At 40.2% G+C, this 24,103-nt stretch overlaps 4 protein-coding genes across 4 annotated transcripts in view; 2 read left to right on the top strand and 2 right to left on the bottom strand.

The window, feature by feature from the left end:
* esamb (endothelial cell adhesion molecule b) overlaps positions 1 to 4,806 on the top strand; it is a 46,967-nt gene extending 42,161 nt beyond the window's left edge. The window contains exons 5-7 of the mRNA XM_019266334.2: positions 1,736 to 1,858; positions 1,948 to 2,077; positions 3,359 to 4,806. Of these exons, the coding sequence (XP_019121879.2) occupies positions 1,736 to 1,858; positions 1,948 to 2,077; positions 3,359 to 3,827 (722 nt within the window). The 3' untranslated portion in view covers positions 3,828 to 4,806. The remainder of the gene's footprint in view (positions 1 to 1,735; positions 1,859 to 1,947; positions 2,078 to 3,358) is intronic.
* Positions 4,807 to 5,259: 453 nt separating this feature from the next.
* acad8 (acyl-CoA dehydrogenase family, member 8) lies at positions 5,260 to 13,407 on the bottom strand. Its single transcript, XM_019266333.2, has 11 exons — positions 13,180 to 13,407; positions 12,230 to 12,330; positions 11,349 to 11,518; positions 11,125 to 11,234; positions 10,911 to 10,987; positions 10,686 to 10,823; positions 10,452 to 10,587; positions 10,087 to 10,184; positions 9,823 to 9,975; positions 6,072 to 6,174; positions 5,260 to 5,925 (listed from the first exon to the last, which is right to left on the bottom strand). Exons 1-11 carry the CDS (start codon positions 13,289 to 13,291, stop codon positions 5,870 to 5,872), a joined length of 1,254 nt encoding a protein of 417 aa, XP_019121878.1. The 5' UTR covers positions 13,292 to 13,407; the 3' UTR covers positions 5,260 to 5,869.
* A 146-nt stretch (positions 13,408 to 13,553) lies between these two features.
* thyn1 (thymocyte nuclear protein 1) lies at positions 13,554 to 16,162 on the top strand. Its single transcript, XM_019266359.2, has 8 exons — positions 13,554 to 13,597; positions 14,890 to 14,936; positions 15,023 to 15,174; positions 15,256 to 15,324; positions 15,426 to 15,518; positions 15,604 to 15,699; positions 15,780 to 15,930; positions 16,025 to 16,162. Exons 2-8 carry the CDS (start codon positions 14,900 to 14,902, stop codon positions 16,081 to 16,083), a joined length of 657 nt encoding a protein of 218 aa, XP_019121904.2. The 5' UTR covers positions 13,554 to 13,597; positions 14,890 to 14,899; the 3' UTR covers positions 16,084 to 16,162.
* A 1,350-nt stretch (positions 16,163 to 17,512) lies between these two features.
* LOC104927741 (vacuolar protein sorting-associated protein 26B-like) lies at positions 17,513 to 23,726 on the bottom strand. The gene is made up of 6 exons (XM_010741888.3): positions 22,989 to 23,726; positions 21,466 to 21,622; positions 21,145 to 21,309; positions 20,541 to 20,716; positions 20,318 to 20,460; positions 17,513 to 18,699 (listed from the first exon to the last, which is right to left on the bottom strand). Exons 1-6 carry the CDS (start codon positions 23,209 to 23,211, stop codon positions 18,562 to 18,564), a joined length of 1,002 nt encoding a protein of 333 aa, XP_010740190.1. The 5' UTR covers positions 23,212 to 23,726; the 3' UTR covers positions 17,513 to 18,561.
* Positions 23,727 to 24,103: the final 377 nt, after the last annotated feature.

Genomic DNA, 24,103 nt, shown 5'->3' with positions numbered 1-24,103 from the left:
TCTCTGGCATAATGTAAACTTTGACTTTTCATCTTGGATGATTTTGATGGCAACACGTGTGCGTGAAGGCTTACGAGATGCCCACCAAACCGAAACAACACTTCAGCGTGCGGATTCCACAAAAACAGACACACATACTCATTTCCTTACGATCCCATCAAAAGCAAAAACACATCAGATGAAGACCTACTGGGACGTGACGTCTAAGATTGGATTTCAGAGGATTTGTTGTGTTAAGTCCCTCATAAAGCTTGTTTATTTTTCTACAGCCTGTTTGCAACAACACAGCATTTTAAAGCCAGATGTGCCAAGAAGAGCAGATTGTGTTGAATGCTGAATATCCAGAATGCACACACACACACATACACACACTTATTGCTGTGTCATGACCTTGGTGTGAGAAAATATTAAAACAAAACTTGCTGACAGACATCACTATGTAGCAGAATGATCTGCTGAGCTGGCCGCTGTGGGATCGCACCAATGCCAAATTAGATATGGGCCTATAGTGGATTAAATTATGGATCAAGGGTGGGAATCAGTAACTAATGATCAAACACTATCATGATACGTTGCACACCGTAATGGTATTATGGTACAGATGAGTCTGTGATACACGAGACATAGTTATATCTGTAAATAAAGAACAGAAGTCAGGAATTGGTATTTCTGTGATTTAGCCCCCCAAGTTTCAGAGTGCAGTAACACTGTGGTAAATAGGAACAGCTGTACTTGTGTATTTGTTATGATTGTATGACTTGTGGTCAAAAACTAGTGAGTCAACAACTTTGCTAACAAGTCAAACATCAACCAAGTGCAACAACACAAGACATGGCAGCCAGCTAATGTTATTTACTAGTCCAACAAGAATCCCAGCTCGGCATCTGTCTTTCAGCCTTTTATTTAACAAAGCTCTCACCAACGACTTAAAGTCAGTCTCAGATTTACTCTACTTTTTTCTTCTTAGCTTCTTCTGTCAATGCCCCCTTCAGTCTTTTTGCCTCTGACATTATGTCCACAGAGGCTGCAGAGCCTGGTTACACTGCCCGCTTGCACAGCTCCTGTTCTAGCACAACACTGGCTCTGTTGCACCCCAAGCCTGAAAACCCCCTCTTCTTCCCGCTTTTCACAGTCTGGGCAACCTGGCTAACAAACTGAGCTGACATTAGCTAAGAGCAACAGTTTACTTTACTGTCAATCGGGAAACAGATCTCTATAAAATATGATCCAGTTTCACCATAATCAGTGAAATATTTGGTTTTGGGAGACTTAAAACGTTACATACCTCCAGCAGGTGATTGTACCCAGAGCACAAAGTTACATAGCACAGAGACAGGTGTACAGGGCGCAGAGAGACAGCACTCATGAGATTAAAAAAGGATTTAATATCTCTTATTTAATGGTATCAAAGTTATACAAGCTTTTTTATCAAACACACTGACATGCAGAAATATGCAAAGTGTAAAACTGACTGCACTCTCAGGAGGAAACAATCTCTGAATCCATGAGAGATTATGACAAGGAAATTTCCAAACACTTCAGTCTTGCATCACATTGTTTTATGGCAGTGAAGTTGTGTTTGACCATATAGTCCCCCTGATGTGGTGTACATAGTAGTATAATAATTTACTGTAGTCCCGTATAGTTTTTCCTGGCTAGTTGTACTCTTCCCTCCTGCCTGGATCACATAAATATATGATTGTGACGTGTGTGTAACTGTGTGGTTGTTCTGCAGATGAAAGACACGGTACCCTCAGGCTCAGCAACCTCACTAAAAGCATGTCAGGGAAGTACATCTGCCGAGCCAGCAACACCGCTGGCTCCGACAGCTGCTCCATTAACCTGGAGGTTATCACCTGTACGTGCACAGTAAAAATTCACACCACACCACTACTGTATTCAACATGCATCAGGTGTACAAACACTGATGTGTGATCTGTTTCTCAGCTTCTAACGCAGGCATGGTCGCAGCAGCTACACTGGGGTCGATCGTGGGCCTGGTGGCCATGGTGCTGTTCCTCATATTCATACTGAGAAGGAGGCAGGACACCGAGGAGGAGATCGCCAACGAGATCAAGTGAGTTTCACTGTACACTCAGTGTAATTACTCAAGTACTGTACTTAAGTTTGAAGGTACTATAAGGTGTATTTCTTCATACTTGTAAGAAATAAGAAAGGAAGGCAGTGGCTCCACTCATTACAATCATACTGAGTCTCATACTTTATTTATGGCACCACCAGCCAGAAGCATAGATCCATTAAATTTACAAATAGGTAAGGTGACACGCATGTTTTCCTCTTGTATTGTATTAAGTCAAAAGTAACAGTCTATGCATGTACATTTAGTACTTTTATTGATTTGATAAAAATAATACATTATTTCTGAATTGATGGTGCTATCCCACTGCATTTTTAAAAGGAAATATTGTAATTCATACATATTTATCTGACATGTGTTCATCTAATACAATTTAATATTTTGTATTAGATTAAATGAATCAACAATCTATGAAGCTTGTTAAAGCAGCTCTACTTTAACAAACTGAAACATTAAAATGTGTCAATATTTCAACAAAATACCGTATGTTGTTATACTCTGAAAAGAGCCATTATCTCTAATAAATACTTTAATATTACATTTTTCTGCTCACACATTTTTATTTTTGTATAATTATATATAATTGTATAAGTATTTTTACATGTTCTACTTATATAAGTATCTAAATATTTTAGCTATAAAACAAAACTATAAAGATGGTATGGGTCATTTACAAATCTGTACACATACTTACACACACATCGATGTGAATGTAAAACACTGAAGTTTGTTATCAAGTCTGAGCTATCACTTTATTTTCTTAGATTTTATTTTGTTCATTGTACCCAATTTAAAAAAAAAAAAGCAGTGTTAACAGCACAAACACCAAAAACTCCTCATATTGAGAGTAACATAAAAGTTTGTTTCTATATTTAAAGACCGAACAAAACATACAAGAATAATTATTTCTTAAACAATATCCACAAGCAAAAAATAAATAAAATTCTAATAAAACCAGCAACAATAATATAATAAATATGTAATATAAGGTTAGCACTTAAACTTATTTTCCAGCATCTTGATTGCTGTTATCATTCATAACTAATAAAGTGAAATTAGATGAGTGAATCAGTTTGTCAAGCTGAAGACACGTCATGATCCATTGTTTCAAAGAAGGAAGGCTTGACTGCCTTCCACCTAAAGAGGATGTTTTATCACTTTGTGATTTCTGTTTCCTTTTTGTAATCATTTTCATTAATTATGAATTATTCATAAAATCTTTGCTTCCCTCTCAACCTCCTTTCTCTCTGTCTGCCACAGGGAGGATGCTCAGGCACCAAAGCGAGTGTCCTGGGCAAAGAGTAACACCGGTTCAGACGTTGGATCCAAGAACGGCACGTTGTCCTCCATAGCCACCAGTCCCCGACCACAAGACCCCCACCAGCTGAAATTCCACTACCCATACTCCCCTACATCTGCCTCAGACAGCTCAGTCATCAACGCCTACCAGCTGCGACCCGGAGAAGCCAACACGCTACAGGGACTTCCTGGTTACAACATCGGCGGTACCCCGTCACGTAAACACAAGCGACCTCCCAATGCAAACGGGGGCCCTCCGCAGGTGCTAAGGAGCCCTGTGGTGGCCATCCCCAACAGGACTGTGGTGGCTCAGCCTCAGGTGCCACCTCCACTCACTGTGTCGCCGCAAATGAGCGCCTCTACTCTGACACGCATGGGAGCTGTCGCAGTCATGGTGCCTGCTCAAAGCCAAGCCGGCTCACTGGTGTAGCCGGCAGAAGCGTCTCTGGTGGGGAGTAAAAGGACAGTGGTTATGGATGGAGAGAAAGTTTGCCTTGAAATGGAAAAGCACTTTCTCCTGAGAGATAATGAGAGGTGGTTTGTGCTTCATTTGCACAAATGTGTTTTCTTTTTGTATGCTGCGTTCTGGCTCGCTAAAAAGAAATATATATTTTTATTTACAGGCTTCTAAGGAGATCTTAATGAAATCCAGAAGTGTAAAGATTTATAGGCGGCATGCATACACCACCAGATATTTCAAGAGAGTTAAAGCAGTTCGAACAACTCAGAGTTTTGCAAAAATGCAACATGTTGGCTACATTTGTATAATAGACGAAGCTAATATAAAACAAATTTTTTATAATTTCATTTCTATTTCACAGTATCCGCCTGTGCAAGGATCACTTTTCAGTCACTTGTCTCAGGCTAACTGCACTAGTTTGGAGCAAAAAAACCCAGCAAAGTCACAATTCAGGTATTATCTTGCAAACGTCTCGCTTTGTTGAACCCACATTTACCTGTGTTCACGTAAAGGGTTGTTTATTTAACATACTGGAACAATGTCAGTATGGTTTAATGACACTGAGAGAACATACTTATAATATGAGTATATTGCCTGTTATGGTAGTTGGAATGTAACCAATAGTGAGTACAAGATTGTTGAAGTTGGTGATTTCTAACTATTTTGTTCAAAGGTGCTTTGTATAACTTGTTATAATTACTGTGAACATACAAGGCGTGTTAGTCGGGAAGAGTGGCGGCTGATGGTCTCGTTTGTTTTCTTGTAAGCATACTAAACTCTGCTGATGATGTAGCAGTGACGTGTTGACGCTGAAAGGCTACGTGTAGCACTTTTAATGCAGTTTTGATTGTTTTCAATAAAGTGTTCTGGAGTGTTTGATTTAAGCATGATATCAGCACATTATTACTCGTGCAAATAGTTCTTATAAAACCACAGGAAATGTAAATAATAGTTCTGCGATGCGGTGCCAATAAAAAAGGCTGATTCCTTTTATGAAAGTTGAGATTATTTTATTTGGAGTGTGATAGTTTTAGAAAGTAACATTTCAACCCACATAAGCCATATATTTGTGTCACCATTTTACACACTACAGAACACACAAGGGTAGAAATACAGTAACAACACCGTAACCATGCAGATGAATAAGATCTGAAAGGCCACATCAGGGACAGAGATGTGATGTAGATATGTGATATACGGTAGAACAACCACAGCCTTTTATTAACACTGAAGTTAGCGTTAATAATATTCACTCAGTTCATAAATTGAGTGAATTTGTTGTAACGAGCAGCTTTTTGGTGGAAGACAACGTATATTCACATTAGCAGCTTCACAGGAAACAAAACTCTTGGCTGAAAAATCAAAAAGGAGACTCTGTGCTATGTAGTTACCAAAATAAAACTTTTTTTTTATTAGCTCTGCTAGCAGCGTGGCTCTAGGGAAGGCAATGTCTGAAACATCTCACCAACTATTTACTTTACCTACTGGTTAGGATGACTCGTGGCTACCATGAGGCTCAGATGAACATTGTCAGACTTTCATCAGCCACACTCTGTACTTAAATGTGCTTTATCTACTTCAATTATACTTGAGCTGGATGCTAATATTAAGCATTTTAAGATGCTATATTAGCATTTATTCAAAGGTGTAGCATGAAATTCGGTCAATACTTTAAAAGGAAATGTTGCACATGTGGACATTTTGAACAGGATTGCCCTTTTCAACCCTTTTCACAACATTTTCTTGGGAATCTGCATTATTTACTCAAGTATATCACTCTGGATTATAATTAATTAAGAATCAATGTTGCCCTCCCTCAAGCCTCGCCACAAGAGTAGCAAAAGTCTACATTTTACTGGCTGGTTTACACCAGATCTTCCAATAACCTTTGTCACCTTTAGAAAACCTACGACGCAGAGGGCAACCAGTTATTTCAGGGAACCAGTCACACAGTAACAAAGATGAAGACCATAACAACATGGTCACTAGTGAAGATCCAGGGAAAAGGTGAATCACGACTCTGTCAGCAGATTTCGGGAGACGATCATCCTCATCACCTCGTTTGTGCCTTCAGGGGAAACCAAAGAATAAAAGTCAAACTGTAACCGTTACAAAACCGTAACATGACAGCCCTCTTAACCCTAAAGGAGAATAATCGTGTCCAAATCTGATACACAACACAAACGGAGTAAAGTCGCTGTTGTAAAAGCTCACCCTCGAGGATTTGGTGTACTCGGATGTCCCGGACAAACTGCTGCACTGCGTAGTCTTTGAGGTAACCGTACCCACCGTGCATCTGAAGAGCCTGGTTACAGATCTGTTGGGTAAGAACAGGTGTGTAGGATTTAGTGGCACCCAGCAGTGAAGTAGCAGAAATTCACATAAAAAGGCCATTTCTAGATCATCTTTGGGTTGTTTGCTCTGGGCTGCTGTAGAAAAATGGTGGCTCAACAACTGCGCTTGGATAATCAACCTTGGTGGGTCTGACATTAATGTTGTGGCCTGTATTGTTTTTGTTTTAATGAAATGACCACAATCAAACTGACTGACTGAAAGTCTGAAACCAGATAAATTAGTCCAGGACTCCTAGTTAGGGTCGAGATGAGGGTAAATAATGAAGCAGTGCAGTCACGGATTTCAACACAATCTACTCACCCTCCCGTTCAAAACGTGAAGGAGAAACTAAATAGTAAATATTTCTTATGACATTTTTTTATTTGCCTATTCATGTGTCTTTGATTTACAGAGTGTATGTAAATAACTGAATGATCTTGCACCATGGTGCAGACCAGCATCGTACTCTGAGGCAGACCATAGACAGTATACAATGAATGTAGTATCTGCGACGTCATCTACAGGTTTCTGAAGAGTGTGGTGGCTCTGGCTGCCGCCATATTGGCAGTGCAACCATGTGTTTACATTTGAATTACACCATGTGACTTAGAATGTAAACAAATCAGAGAAAAAGGAGGCGGGACAAATGGAACTGTACAGATCAGAGCAAAACCACACATTAAAGGCACATGCATTGTGACATCATCAGGACTGTATATAAGGCCACGACGCTTCAGTCAGTCAGATCATTTCAGACCTTTCAAATCGTGATACCACAGTGAGAAAGAGCCAGAAAAGACAATTTGCAAAGAGACAACGACTGATACAGAATACAACTGTTCGTCAGAGATCTACAACTGCAACCTACAAGCATTACTTTGTGACTGACTACCAGCCAAAGAAAGAAAATGCAGCGCCCGGGGAACCCCAGTGGTAACCAGAAGAGCGATGAAGAGCAGACCGTACGCGGCTGCTTTTGTGAGACCAGCTGCCAACTCAACCAAGAGTTGGAGGAAACAAAAGCACAGCTGAAGAGACAAAAATCCTTGAAGGAGAAAATCATCAACAAGGAAAAAGAGACAAGGCAGGAGCTAGAGAGACTTAAGAAGTACACCAATCCGAAAACTCTCAGCACCGCAAAGATCGCCAACCAAATCAGCGACAACACCAAGAGGAAGAAAAAGAAACTCTGCGGTGGACTACGAGAGCTTCAGGTGGCCCACATCATTAATGAGGAAAAGTTCCAGGCAGAGCAGAACAAAAACAAGCTTCTCCAGGAGGAAATGGAACGCCTCAATATTTCTACCAATGCTTAACGCCAGGTATGAAAATGATGTCCCCAAGCTCAAAAAGCAAGCCTTTTACCTTCAGTGTGATCTTGATAATGAGATCCTGCAGAAGCATCTCGTGCAGTCTGACTACGAAGAAGCCTTCAAGGCACTCCAGGAAGAGAGAGAGAAGAACAAGACTCTCCAAGAACAACTGGAGAAGGCGAGTGTGTCACTCCACGAGGTCAAGCAGCAGGCTGACACCTGAGGTTGACCTTGAGAGAGCTTAGCAGAAGAAACTCCTGCAGACAAGTTACGAGGGCTGCAAGAGACACACAAGCTCATCAGGACAGTTCTCTGCAGAGATTGAAGGTGAAAAGGAAAAGAACATGACTCTAAGAAGGAACTGGACAAGATGCACGAGACTACCCAGAAGTATGAGGCCGAAGTCACCACGGTCAGAGAGCAGGCCAGACCTGCAGGTGAGCTTGAACGGAAGTCAAGTCTCATGCAGTCTCAGTGTCAGAGGGCTTCCGTATGATCCAAAACGTGAGGGCTGAGCAGGAAGCCATCCGTCAACAGATGGCAGAAGAGATCACTGTCCTGCAGCAAAAGCCCGTGAGAGCGAAAGATTTTTGGAGCGAGCTGGACAACCTGAAAACTGAGCTCATGTTCAGATCTCACTCAACCTGAAGCTACCACTGAGCTCCAGGCTGAGAGAGAGGCTCTCCAAAAATCACAGACAGTAATGACAACCAACCACCAAAGAAGGCTGAAGCCGCTGAGGACAAGCAGTGAAGCAGGAGACCATCGTCTGCACTGGCACTCGACCACCAAGCGAGGCTGAAGCGCTGAGGACAGCAGTGTGAGCAGAGAGACCATCAGTCCTGCACTGGCCCTCGAACCACCGAAGCAGGCTGAGGACAAGCAGTGCGAGCAGCAGGCGACCATCAGTCCTGCACTGGCCCTCGATCCACGAGAGCGCTCAGGGAAATCTTCCAGACAGGACGAAACCACCTTCTGTCTGGAAGAGGACCCGTCACTTTCTGGGGTTGGGAAACCAGCGAGGTGGAAGAGGAGGGGGAGAAAAAGAACATGAGTTCTCCGGGTTTTCTCCAGGTGCTCTGGTTTCCCTCTGCGTCCAAGGAGCAAAAAAATGCACAAAAAAAAAAAAAAAAAAAATTAACAAACAAACAAAAAAAAAAGTTCAAGTTCAGATATTGTTTATTTCATAGTTTTTGTAGTTGCACAGTTCTTGGGCCTTTTTACAGAAACATCCTTTGTCTGTGTCATTCTAATTAAGATGACATTACAGAAACATAAATGATCTCAGTGTTTGAATTTAGCTGTAATATCCTAACTGAATATAAATTAATATTTATTCAAATATTTAATTCTTTCTGCAATTAACTGTTTATGCTAAATTCTTTTTTGTCCTTCACAGTCATTGGCAACTGAGAATTAATGCGTTTGTTCTTTAAAGCTACATTACAACCAGTTCACCCATTAACAATAAAAACTGGTTAAAACATGAAATGAATATGTAGAATGCCTCAGAATAGTTGTGGTGTTTTTAAAGTGAGGTTGTAGCTGTACTTTAGTGCAGAGAGAAGTAGAGCTATGCCTGCTGTGGACAGGGTCAGCAGAAAAATATATTTTGTCAGAGAAATGACAATCAGAAGTTGCATTCCAGTGTCAGCACTTGCATAAAAAAAAAAAAAAAAAAAACCCAACAAAATAGAATACGTGAAATATCCCTACCGTGTATGCCACCTGGACCACATGCAGAATAAATAAATAAATAAATAAATAAATGGTCCTAGAAATTACGTTAACTGCTCAGTTTCAGCCGCTCCGCGTCGCCAGTTCATTTGCAACCATAGCAACCAGTGACCAGTAGGGATGTAACGATACACTCAACTCACGACTCGATTGGAGTCACGAGTTTTTGTTCACGATACGATTTTTTTAGGATTTTTTAAAATCAAAATGAGCTACAGACAAATTATGACCAAATAAAATTATTATATTTTTTATACTTTTTATTTGTAGGAAAAAAATCTTTCTTTACTGAAACTCTCAAACAGTTTGTGTTCTCTTATAAAAGTGCAACTTACATCTTAAACAACAAAACACATGACAAATATCTCCTTTCTTTAGAAACAATCTCACAGTAAACTGCTGTTAACTGCTGTGATGTGCAGTTTTCGCTCACGAGGGGGCGTAACCAGGGCTCTAAATTAACTTTTTTGTACCGATTTTTAAATCGTGTCACGATGCATCGTTACATCCCTAGTAATGATGCAGAAACTGTGAAACAAGTGCAAAAATCTGACAGTATTAATGGAAAACAAATTACTCACATTAAAGCACTCATCTGTGGCAAAGAGCTTGGCCATGGCGCAGAGAGAAGATGCATCGGACCGGTTCTCCTGCAGGGCCGTCGCAGCTTCGCGCACTATAAGGCGAGACGCAACTAACTTGGTGGCCATTTCTGCCAATTTGAACTGAAGAAACTGCACAAATAAAACAGAAAGAGAGAGAGAAGGGGAAGGATGAATTCAAGATTGGCAGAACTAGAAGATACTTCCGGGTCTGGGTTCACTTAAAAATGTGAGCTTCTTTACCTGGTTGTTGGAGAGCGTCTCTCCAAACTGCTTGCGTACCAATAGATGATCCCTCGCTAGCTGCACGCAGGCATGTGCTGCCCCAAGAGAACAGGACGCTGTTGGCAGAACAACTGTCAATGTCAAATGGTAGGTCAGTAGTAGCACAAATGGAGAAGAGTTACAGTTAACAGACTCTAATATCAGTTAATTCTGCATGTTCAGCCTCATCAAGACTTCATTTTTTAACAATATGCACATAAATCATGCAAATCTGTTGCTTAAGAGACGTTGCATTTAAAGTAATTTATGTTTTGATTGAATAATTTCCATTTAAGTGTTGTACAGTGGAGGAGTCACTGCTTGGATGGTGTTTCCCTCCTCACCAATGTTAATCCTGCCTCCATTCAGGCCTTTCATGGCGATATTGAATCCTTGTCCCTCCTCACCGAGCCGGTTGGTCACTGGAACGGCACAATCCTCAAGTATGACCGCTCTGGTCGGCTGCGAGTTCCAGCCCACCTGGAGAACAAATTGAGAAACAACCAAGTGACTCTGACTTTATTCTGCCATCTAGTGGTTACCTCCAAACACTACATACAAACACTAATGAACTCTACCTTCTTTTCTTTTTTGCCAAAGCTGAGGCCCGGGGTTCCCTTCTCTACCACCAAACAAGAGATGCCTTTCGGTCCTTTACCGCCTGTTCTGCACATCACTACATAGACGTCTGTGTCTCCTCCTCCACTGATGAAGGCCTGAAACATGAAGAGATGAGACAGTGTCACTGCTGTGTTTATTAAAGAAACTATTAACAGTTATATAATGAGCGTGAACAGGTTTACCTTTGAACCATTCAGGATGTAATGGTCACCTTTCAGCTGTGCAGTGGTCAGAAGTGAAGCAGCGTCACTGCCACTGCCTGAAATCAAACATCACAGCTTCATTGTGTTGTTGATCTTTCACCTAAGTGCACACATACTGTATATAGAGCAGTATGGATGTAAAATGAATTACTTAAGGATCAAATTATGTCAAATCTGCATATAAAAGACTGACCTGGTTCAGTGAGACAATAGGAGGCAAACTTTTCCATGGAGCAGAGATCAGGACAGAACCTCTCCCTCTGCTCAGTATTCCCAAAGGTGTCGATCATCCACGCACACATGCTGCAAACAGTGTAATAAATTTACAGATTTTTCAATTCATCTCACAAAGTCGGAAGGGAAAAGTCTTGATTTAAGAAATTACTAAGATGAAAAACACATATGAGGGGTTCGTACTTGTGGATACTGATGTACGCTGTGGTGCTGACACATCCTGTGGACAAGGCCTCGAAGATGACCGACGTGTCGAGCCGAGAAAGACCCGACCCTCCAACATCCGGCTGAACGTAGATCCCTCCAAACCCCAACTGTGCTGCCTTTCGCATCGTCTCTACTGGAAACATTTCCTGGAAAATAAAGAACATGAAAAGTTTATGATCACCTGCCACAGAAGCTTGATTCAGTACAGTCAGTTATAGGACTACTCTATGCTTTTCGATAGTCTTTCATGCTTTTAGGTTGTAGAAAGTTCTCTTATTTGTATGAACAGTTTGCAAATTAAATAATTTTTTATAGATGGAGAACAAAACACAGAACAATGGTTCAACCAGAATGAGTGGAAGGGCAGAAAAAGACCTCCGAGTAGCAGTTGATTAAGAATACAAGGAGTCACCAGTCACTGGAAAAAGAAAGTTGAAGATTAGTATCAAAATCTTAAAAAAAGGCATTTGGTGTGGAATATTATACATTTTAAATGTAAATAACACATTTAGTATCTGAATTGTACTGTTTTATCTGTGTTAAAGTAGCCTTTAATGGAGGAAAGAAGAAAAACATTAATACAACAGGTGAAAAAAACAATGATGATGTTAAACGGTCAGTACATTAGAGGATAAACTAATGTGGAGAGTGGAAAGTATATCTCAGCATCAGACCCAACAGTATCTATGACCGTAAGACAAACAGGTACTGGTGATGTGGTTGCAGAAGTGCGTCCGACCAAGCCAAAACTTTCAAAATGACAGTTCGTTTAGGATGTATGATTTATTCCTGATCCTCGTGGATCCGTAGCCTGCCGTGACATGATCTTAATAACATTATGCGTTGCTCCAACATACCTTCTCGTCCCACTCGGCCATGTGTGGAGCCATTTCATTGGCTGCAAAGTCAAAAGCCACTTTTTGAAACTCCTTTTGTTCGTCTGTGAGTCCATGAGCGGCTGTCAACACAAAGAACAGAGGACACACAGTACATTACAGATGGTAGTATATGAATAAATGCCTTGCTTTCACATGTTGTTACCTGGCAGTGAATCATGCTGAAGGTTACAGACATGTTGGACATATGAAAACATAAAAAAATATACTGTCTTTTGCATATCTTGCCCACTTCCCTAATCTGGCATGTGTTTACTGAGGCTGGTAGGGAGAGATCATTTAAAAAAATAGTTCAAAGACAAGAGACAGGTTAGGGGAAGTGTCCTTTTGGACAAGAAACACAATGTTCATTACTAAGCGGAAAACCAAAAAAGCAAATTGTCAGTGGGGAGATGTCCGAGACAGCCCATTTTAAGAAAATTGTATAATTGTTAGAGCTCCTCAGGGAGCCTTTTCTCTGTGTTGCACTGTTGTTAAAGGCTCCTTCTCGTACAAGAATAATAAAATAAACTTAAACTCTGATACTTTGAATCCAGTCTTCCTTATTCAAGAGTTTTTCTTTAAAAATTCTCATAGCAAAACATAAAAAAATTAAATATAAATCATTAAATGATCTAAGTCACATTAAATGAACAGCCTGATAAGAGGGGCGGTGTTAAGGAGGGGTGTGTAGCTCCCTCTGCCTCATGACTGGACAAAACTAACCAATGACAGCCAGCTTACCTAACTTAAAACACTAACGCACTGACTGCACTTTGTGTGTTTACTTTATATTCATTTAATAAGACTGTTGTAGAGATATAAAAAGTAAACACCGACACTGGCTGTCCAGCTATCAAAGTCACGTTGCCATGGTCACTAACACACCGTTGTCATGAAGACAAGCCGTCTCCGTTTCTATGACAACTTACGGTCGACGCATGAAGCTACGCCTCGTCTCCGTGTGTCACAAATCAAACGATGGTTCCTGCAGATGCCGGAGGCCAGTCTGCCGATCCTGGATAGAGGTCTGAGAGCCGCCATGTCTACCTCCACTGTGAGTGTCACACTGCCGCTGTGTCTGCTGGGAAATGTAGTCAACGTGAGTGCCGCTTTAGTATGGCCCCCTTATGGCCACCGGGGGAACTACAACTGCAGTTGTCGTTAACCGTCAAGTACCAAGCGGGTGTTATCTACCCGTTAGCCTCAGGGGGGCGGTAACATTGAGCTCACTTCGGTTTGGAGCACCAAAATGAGATGAAGAAGCATCCCACCTGACTTATGTTTACATAAACAAACGGAAGAAGCATCCCACCTGACTTATGTTTACATAAACAAACGACTCAAAAGGTGAGTTTTATGATTTATCAGTGTTTTTTTCCCAAAACAAAAAAACACTTAAAAAGACTTAACAAGCTTGTTGTTTGAGGAAATGTGTCTCTCTATGCTTTTATACGGCACCTTACGGGACTGTCACCCACACATTGGACGACACAGTGCAAGAAGACAGTCCTTAAACCAGGCTGCTGTTCACTTATTGTATCATCGCCCTTTAAAAACAAAGACGTGACTGTTAGGACGCAAACGGAAGTAGCTGGTATGTAAATCAAGTGCACCGCCACCTATATGTATGCTGACGTCACGTGTTGTTGGTTATTCCGCGGGCTTTTTTTGAAGGCTGAAGTCTGAGCAGCTACCTGAAGCTCTGCCTGGTTAAAGGTATGATGATGATGATGATGATGATGATGATGATGATGATGATGACCTGTGAGTGTCTATAGGAGCTGTCTGTCTGTCTGCTGAGCAGAGCTGCATTAATAACCTGTGTTATTGTATTTTAAATATGTTTGGCTCACATGTGTTACACTGATGTGTGCAGCCGTCAAAGCTTTAAACTCTGTCATGCATGTCTGATGATAAAGAAGAGGAAGTGCTCATTTCTGAGAGATGCTGTACAAACTATTAATATATAGATTAAGATTACTCTTAATAATTGTATTATCTAATCACCATCCATCCACCTATATCTGAATCTAATGCAACAAATCCTCCCTTCATGGAGATTTAATGCAATCAAATTAACTGCACTCTATAAAATAACCATAAGGTTAAATGAACAACTCATAACGTAAAAATAAAAGTAGGATTTATTTGTTTTATTTCAATCTGACAACTGAGTCGGTTCCCAGGAAAATATTCAGTGCTTACACACTAATAGTTTGTCAAGTAGAGCTTCAATAATAAGTTGATCACTATAAAATTAATGAGCAACCATATATATATAATTTGCTACAATGTAAAATGAATATTTGCTGGTTTACTTTGTCTTCTATGTATCTGAGTATCTTTGGATTTTGAAAAAATACATTTGAATACTTGACCTTAGACATTTTTCACTTTTTTCCCCTGAAATTCTAAAGATAAAACAATCAAATGAAGAAACAATCAGCAGATTATAAGTAAAAATTACTTCTAGTTGCAGCCCAATAGTGATTTTTTGGGGGATAATTGAGAAATTCTTGGTGGAATATCATTTGAATATATAATAATGTCATAAAGAGGACTTGTTGATTGATTTGCAACATTGCTTAGAATAGTTTAGAGTTTGATATCATATATGTTTTAAACATGTCTCTTTATAGACTGTGCGTGATGCCACCAAAGAAAAGGGCCAGAGTGACTAAAGCAGGTAAACAAATGAAATCACAGAGTACAACTTTTCTTGTCTGATGTGTAATTTCACAATGAGTGACGATCATTACCTCATGTACACAGGCAAAGATGATGACGGTGAAACAGCTGGAGCTAAAAGGAAGGCGACTGAAAAAACTACGGAGAGCTCAGAGTCAGTGGCTCCTCCGCAGTACTGTCACTGGCTGATGAAGTCTGAGCCCGAGAGCCGCTTCGAGAACGGGGTCGACATGAAGGTACGGAGCACGGTCTGTTGTTAAACTGGAAACTGTGAGTCGCCTGCACTTGTCTTGATGTGTCTGGTTTTCGTTCTGCAGTTTGGGATCAAGGATCTGAAGGCGATGCCTAATCAGACCAGCTGCTGGGACGGCGTCCGCAATTATCAGGTAGAGCCACGTGGAAAAAAAATGAGGCACCAGCACAACATCGCTCTATTTTTTTCCTCTCTGTGGGAACGTTCCTCTAAAAAGTTATCTACCATCTGCAGGCACGCAATTTTATGAGGCAGATGAAAGATGGGCAGTTGGCTTTCTTTTACCACAGCAACTGCAAGGAGCCGGGGATAGCAGGAGTGATAAAAGTAAGTCACTCTCTCTTCCTGCTGATAATGGTTTCAACAAAGGCTGCAGACAGGCCTGATATTTAACTGGATTTCCTTTCTCTAGATTGTGAAGGAAGCGTACGTGGACCACACTCAGTTCGATAAGAAAGATGCCCATTTTGATGCAAGCAGTAAACCAGACAATCCCAAGTGGAGCATGGTAAGTCATTCAGGAATTCAAAGTATGATTACTGATGATGATAAAGCCACGAAGGTTGACTTTGTGTTCTTCTCTCTCAGGTCGACGTTCAATATCAAAGAATGATGAAGCGTTACATTCCCCTGTCCGAGCTGAAAAAGTACCACCTGCAGCATCGTGCCGATGGAGGGCCTCTGAAGGACATGGCGCTTTTTACGAGGGCCAGACTCTCGGTGCAACCTCTGACCACGGGTAAGTCTGAAGTGTTGTTCAGCCTGGAGAAGCGTATTACTAATCTCTTCTTTCAGCTCATTGTTCAGCTCATTGTTCTGCTCTTTCTCTGCAGAGGAGTTTGATTTCATCCTGAGTTTGGAGGAGGAGAAGCCTTTTCGTTGGACCAAATGACGCCTTTTGACGACGTGAAATCATGAAGAAACAACTTGTTTTTTTACAGCACTGTAATGTTCTTTCTTTTTTCAGAAATATTAAATGTGTTTTTGTAAAATTATGCCTCTCATCCAATTTTTAACCTTTAACTCTGAAGGATTCAGAGCGACCCACTGATATTTGCACTCCATAAATTTCCATGAAGTGCAGAAAGATAAAAGGTGTTTAACATCACACAGGACTCTTAATGTTGTTCAGCACTGTGTGTGTGGCCTCATATTCTTTTTTTATACGATTAATGTATAGCAATGATCTGAATTAACGTTTCACGTTTAACTGTTAAAAAAAAGCTTTCATTCTTTACTGGCCAACCAACCACATTTACTTTGTATTCACTGTGGTTAATCAATAAATTAAATGCAGACTGACCTCTCAGTAACACTCGAGTAGTCGCTCAGATCGGTTACATCGCTCAGATCGGTTACATCGCACACTGGTGATCGAAATTTAATTAAAGTTCAGGATGCTGTTGGTTAGGAAGAAGAGTGCAATACAGACTGCAACTATCAGCCCATAGCACACGGATCAAACTGTTGATTCAAACCTGACCTCAAATAGAAATGAAGAGGACCACCACTGTAGGGTACAGTCTTGTATGACAGATCTTTTTCACCGCAGCCACCTGGACATGAAATATTCGGGTCAACACAAGTGTTACCAATGATACTAATTACGGTTCAGTTCCATTTATCGCAGCAGAAACTTGCACCACAGCAGCAGCCTGACTGTATCATTGGTAACACCTGTGTTTACCCGAATTTAAGAAGTCAACACGAGGGAGCTTTTCATGTCCGTCAGATCTGGTTTTGCGAGTCACACCAGAGCAGGACTACAGAGCTCCTACAGGCTGTTTGAAAAGGTTAGGCAACTTAAAACAACATCTAATTACTAATTAAAAGGGACTGCACCTCTTCTGACTGATGATCGCTTTGAGGTTTTTGGCAATAGGTGAAGTACCAATGAGGCTAGTTTAATCAGCTCACAGTTAACACAACACACGGGCATGTGGGCAACATGACAACAAGACACAGCTGGTTGAGGAAGTTATACCGGACATGCAGAAGCTGTGTTGCTATGGATACCGTAGGGGTAACTGTTCATTTGAAAAGGATGGCAAGCTGGCCAAACTTCAAACACGGGCTTGAACACGTCGAATCTGATCAAACATCTTCCAAGCTGGTCATCGCACAGCAAACAAACGTCTGTGTCTGCTGGGGAATGTTTAATTGCTGTGCCATGGGCTCTAAAAAAAAACATTTGAGATGTGAGAATCTCTGAATTTTGGCACTTTTGCTTAAGATAACATACCTAATGTTGTGTTTTCATTATTTCGTCCACCCCCGTCTGTTCAAATTCATCTCATCTGACACAAACACTCACGCATCTCCACAATACAACCAAAGTCGGAGATTTATTTATTTTTTATTTTTTCATTTGGCATCAATTTATTTGACTTTTGGGAACAAGGAAGAATTGATTAGCATTTTGCAAAAGATAGATAGTTGTAATGTAACATTTCTCTAGTTTAAAAGACTAAAATTATGTTAGAGGCAGGAGGATTTCATTTGCTTGACACACTTAGGCACAACCTTCAAGTCTCTAATAAAGAAGATACAGAGGACTTCATACTATCAGACCTTAATACGACACCCTTTCCTAACAATACTGGAATGCTGAGGTAAAGCACATGAACATGAAAGGTCATTTTGTGGCACCGTGTACTGTATAATCAATGTACACATTGATGGACCAGAGAACAGGATTAAAGGTTTTAGCTGGTCTTATTTACAGATAAAAAAAAACAAACAAAGATGTGGGATAATACTTCTCTCGCTCAAAAAAAAAAGGAATTAGGATTCCAGTTTCCACTATTTCTTTCTTTCTTTTTTTTTGTGCAAACAGAAACACAAAGAGAAAAATGTGTTCAGCAAGATATAGCAGTGCAAAGTTATCTCAGATGACCTTATAACAGTGTTAGGAATGCATTCGTTTAAGGTGGAATGTTGGAGATGCATTTTGTTGGGACACTTCATGACATTTCAGTTAATTAAAAGAGATTAGAAATTAATTTATCCGGAAAAAAGCGTTAGCGTGTAACCAAAAGAAGGCTTCAAAATTCAAAGAGTTTCACATGATAGATTTTACACAGTGGACATCGCGACAGGTGATTAGTTTGATTCCCAGAAAGAAAACAACAACGCATTAATGAGGAAGGACAAGACCAGCAGCCTGAAGCCACTCTGAATGCCTCATGCAAACTGTTTCATTGTTCACATACTATATAACTGTATGTCGATCTCCCTTCTTCCTCCCAGCAGCGGCTACAAATAACAGCTGCTTCACCAGATGTTGTACAGTTGACGGGTACCTCCGACACTCCCTGACACAGACGCTGACGAGTCTTGAAAGAGGAGAGGCTGGAGGAGAGCCGCGGCTCTAACCGCTCTCCTCCCTCGCGGCCTGCTCCAGCGCGCTCTCCGAGGCGGCCGAGCCCTCGAACCGCTGAGAGGCAATGGCGGCCTGATGAGACATGCTCTTCCGCACCACGTCGCCTTTCCTCCACAGTGTGATTTCCTGCATAGGGGAGAAGAAGAAGGGGGTTAACGTTAACTGTATACTGACTCTGGGGGCTGTGGCTCAGGAGGAATGGCGGGTCGTCCACTAATCTGAAGGTGGTTCGATCCCTGGCTCCTTCAGTGTGTGTTGAAGTGTCCTTGGAGAAGATACTGAACCCTAAATTTCTCCATCTGTGTGTGAATGTAACTCATGAGCAGTTGGCACCTTGCATGGCAGCAGATGTCTATGAATGGGTGAATGAATATTATATATGGAGTGTAAAAGCACCTTGAGTGTTCAAAAGACTACAAAGGCGCTACATAAGTACAGTCCATTTACCATCTTTGTCCATGAAAGCTAAAGACCAGGTTGCTCTTGTCAGTGATGTGATATTCACATCAACACCTTCAAAACATCTTCAAGGTTTAAGTCATTAGCTAGAGTGGATTGGAGTGTGATTTTCTGTACAAACAAAGAAGCTTTTATTTATAGGAAATGTACTTCTACCGTACGGCTATGATGAAAATCAGGTCCACATTAAGACGCCTCTCTGCTAGTGTCTTTGTTGGATCTCAGCAGAGCTGATAGTGGGAAAAGCGCAGCTGTTACTGTTATGACATTACATATGGCTCAGTTCCATCACGTAATACGCTGACTAACGCACTGTATTGTCAATCCCACCTGTGCTTTCCCAGCAGTGCCGTGCCAAAACCTGCGCTGCTAAAAAAAACGTCAATAGGAAATAATTGTTGTTGTCACGGTTTCATTGTGCGCTGTTTAGTGCTGGAACCAGCAATTATTTACATCCTTTAATTACTATTTATTTTGTTTAGTCTAGAAAATGTTAGAGGACAGCAAAACAAGTTGTTCCTAGAGATGAAATGACATCTTCCAATAGCTTGTTGAACAAAACAGCCGTTTGGAAAAAGACATTGTCAAAAAATACAGGCCAGTGTGTGTACATGAAGAGCGAAAACCTTTTTAAAAATCTGTTCTTTGCTCTTCTTTCAATGAAGAAATACTCTCCAGTTCTGAAATAACTAAGGCTAGCAGCATTTATGCATCTTCACACACATCTAGCCACAACTGATTAGTCTGAACCGCTGTGGTTTCAGACACAAGCGCATCGACTGAAGATAAGAGTCTCACGTGCTCTCACAAGGTAATTGCTTTCGTAGTTTGAATACAAAGGAAAGAAATAACTCAGTATAAAGTGATAAAATATGTACGCTGACAGCTGACATGAGTTAAACTCCACTGCCAATCAAACTTCACTAAGACAAATCTACACGACGGTCTGTAGCTTTGATCCCACCTTGGCTTTCCAACCAAATACTCAAACCTGCTTACAATTAGTATGTAACTATAATTATAGTATGTAACTATAATCATAGTACAGAATCAGTACTTTGCCATTGAGTGTATCTTTTCCTCTTTCGGCTCTATTTCATGTAAACACTCAGCCAGGCATTACACATGGCTATGTGTCAGGTTTCCGCAGCAGAAATGTATCTTTATTTACAGTGTTAGGACGGAAGTATTACATTTACACTGATGTTTCTAGACTCACTGCTAAATGTGTGGAGTACTCAGATTATTGTGATATGTGGGAAGCCAGATATCGGTAGATTTTTACCTGTTGTTTGAAGTAGCGTCTCTCCTCTTCATCGATCAGCACCAGATTCAGGTAGTAACGCACAGAGAACTTCTTGTTGATGTCTCTCATGGTGGGAGTCAGATCATAACCAGCCAGAAATAACCGGATGGGAATAGACTCTCCTGAAATAAGACACAGATTGTGTATTACACTGGTCCTGTCTGAATGAGGAGATGATTCATGATTAAAAACTGCTGCTCACCTCTGACTGGAGCTCCGTCCATGATCTCATACTTGGCAATAGTGTCATTTTCATGGTACACACTTGGCCCGGTGCCCGTCGTCTCGCGTTTGATGATGTCAATCTCCATGTGCTTAATCTTAATCCTCACCAACAGGAAATAGATTTTCCCCACAATTACATCTTTCAGATGGTACCTGTCAGAGGATGAAACAAACTGAGCATCAGAACAGTATTTCACTGCACCTGGACAGCCCGAATTACATCACGACAGCTGAAATGATCGGTCAATTAATCAGTAAGTCAGGAGAAAATGAATCAGCAACTATTTGAATAAGTGATGGATTGTTATTTAGGTAGAAAATGGTGCAGAAATCACCTGTCTCAGCTTCTTAAATGTGAAGATTTGTTGGTTTTCTATTACAGTAAACTGAACATCTTTGTATTTTGGACTGCTGGTCAGACAAATCAATACACTTTAAGACAACCTGAGGTCTGAGAATTCGCAATTTGCTGACATTTTATAGACTAAACAATTAGTCCAGTCAAACTGGACATTTTCCTGACGTACATGAATAAATCAGTCATGAAAGATAATGTTTCTCTGCAGCCCTACAAGTCTTACTTGGATTTGTTGTACTCAAACTCAATGTGGAGACAGTCCTCAATCCCAACTTCCATTTTAATGGAGGAGTTGAGTTCGGGGTAAGTGCTCAACGTGTGGACAACAATGTCCATCTCTTTACTGATGTCATTTAGTCTTCTGATCACCGTGGCACGAAGGAAATATCTGCAAATGAAACAAACAGAGAATGAACACGCTACTGTATATCTCATTATAAAACCATATACTGCAACTGTAACCACATGACCAGCAGGTTAATGGGTGACACTTCCTGTCACTCATTTCATTGCCTGTAAAAGTCGAGTGAATGATCAAACTTACCTTAGCTTCACATTCTGGCCTGTGTAAGACTCGTAGGGTTTTTCAACATGAGTGAATTCGAAGTCGAAGGTCTGCGACTGAGTTATTTCACCCGGTCTTGCAAGATCTTTCACCAAAGAAACAAACTCATGGTGGTTTCCTCTGTCATAATACAGCTCTAGAAAAGAAAGGAGAGCAAACTAAGAGACGTCCAGTTTAAGATTCTGAGTCATATTTATACTTTTTATTAAGACAATGCAGGTTTTTAGTAGTTTCTCTCTGAAAGCAGTACAAACAATGAGCTCAAACTGATGAAGATGAAGCTCTGTAAAGCCGAGTGGAGCTGCAGATTCAGCTCCCACCTTCACTTTACTGTGCAACAGAAAGCAGAACTATAGTAAAGTAAAACATGTTTGCCATATTTTCGCTGCTAATTCCACTTCTGTTTCCACAGTTGGTGCAAATGCGAAAATGATCCGATTAACTTCAACTGCAGTGCCACCTTACATTTTTGGTGTAGTTATTAATAGAAAAAAAGTTTCTGAGCAAACAAATATAAATATAACCTGTGTGAATATTTGTAAAACCCAAAGATAAAACTCTATCTAACTATCTGTATGGAAACATATTGCTTGCAACTTGCTGCAACGTTGGACCAAAATTACAATATGTATCATCATTTATTATTGTTATATGGAGGTTTCCCCCTATACATTACATCATCATATAACATAACATGTTAATATCATGCTCGTGTTTTACAGAAAGAAGAAGATGTGTCATTTATATCACCATAATTTAGCAAATATGTTTTTTTTTTAAATCATGTTGCACATCAAATATTTAATATCTGCAATATTATTATTAGTCTTTAAGGATACAGGAAACACTATTAGAGATTTATTTTGAGAAAACCGAATGCCAATAAAGTGTTGATCATCTCCTACACAAAGACATTATCTAAAATTAATTTCATTAGGCCAGCACACATATAATTTATACTCACCTGTCTCAGCTTTTTAAATGTAAAGATTTGTTGGTTTTCTATCACAGTAAAGTGAACATCTTTGTATTTTTGGACTGCTGGTCAGACAAATTAATACACTTTTTAGTAGTAATTCGTGCACATTCCCTATTTGTAAGTTGCTTTTTGCAGCTCTAGATTAGATTAGATTATACTTTATACATCCCACCACAGGGAAATGTTACAGTGGCAGAGGAAAGTGTAGCATACACTACAGAATTAAAAAAATAAATAAAAACACACAATAAACAGACAGAAATATCTATAACCTACACAATTAACACGAAAAACAATCAACAAAACAGACAAGTACTGAGGATAAAAGTGGCATGATAAATAAAAAGAGTATTGACCATGTGTACAAATAATAATATTACTGCAAGTGTAGTGACCCTAATATAAATAATATTACAAAAGTAAGTGAGCATGATATAAATAATAACTGAGGAGGAGACAGCACCATGATCTCGATAATAAAGAGTTAATATCATTAATAAGCATGTTTATTTTTTTCACCCACCTATCTGGCCGACAAACTCGATTTTGATGCCCTGGTGCTCGAGCCTCTTCCCGGGGTTCTTGAGCGTGACATTCACCTTCCCACTGACAGTCTCTCCATCATAGAAGAGAAAGTATTTGTCTTTCTTTCCATCCTCAGTCTTGTGTTCAGCCTTCTTCCTCGTCTCGGCGTCATTCAACACCACGTCGATCTCTGCACTTTGTCCAAAACTGAAGAAACTCATCGTAACGTCACTGTGTGTTTTCAGTTAAATTACCGTAATGTTAAATAAACGCGACTTGGTTTTTTTTTGGAGAGTAGAAAAACAAACACACAGAGTGTAAAGGCCTGCGGGGTTGTCTGACCTCGGCTTTAAAACACAAAACACAGACTCAAACAGGAGAAAGTCGACGGTATTTCACAGAAGAGCTCCACATTAGCTACATACTCATCTCCGACCACGAAGCGAAATAACGAAACGACGACACGATCCAGCAGAAACTAGCCGTTTGTTTTCTTCTTCCTCTTCCCCTCCTGTCGGCCTCAAATGTCCGCCGAGAAACGCGTCCACACCTGGCCACGAACTAGTCTGCGTCGTCACGGACACACTCGCTCACTGGCGTGGATTTATATATTTTATTTTTTACATGTTTGTTTTTTTCTCTGTCTTAAGAAAAAAGACGGCGAGTGTTGTCAAACCGTCAGGATGTACGCCATCTGCGTTAGGGGAACTACGTCCGGGTGGAGATTTTCAAAGTAAAACAAAGAGAGAGAAAAAAAAGAAAGAAAAGGAAACCGGAAATTATTTTTTTTATGTTTTTATGTTTTAAAAAATACCCCACGTTTCAACATTTTTTTTTAAAAAAGAACAGCAACTTTACTTTGATTCTTTAAAACTTATGAAATCAAAGAAAGCCCTTTTGCTGTATGACAGTTTATCAACTTTTACTTTTGATTAGATAGTAGTAGATAGATAGATAGATAGATAGATAGATAGATAGATAGTGATAGATAGTAGATAGATAGATAGATAGATAGATAAGCTATACTTTATTATTCCCAAGCTGGGAAATTATAGTGCAGCAGCAGCATTACACAAAGTGACAAGTGACAACAAAAAATAAAAATATACTATA

This window comes from Larimichthys crocea, chromosome VII (assembly GCF_000972845.2).
Source record: "Larimichthys crocea isolate SSNF chromosome VII, L_crocea_2.0, whole genome shotgun sequence".
Lineage (NCBI taxonomy): Eukaryota > Metazoa > Chordata > Actinopteri > Sciaenidae > Larimichthys > Larimichthys crocea.
Note: the sequence above shows the minus strand (reverse complement) of the source record. Positions and strands in the feature narration are given on the sequence as shown.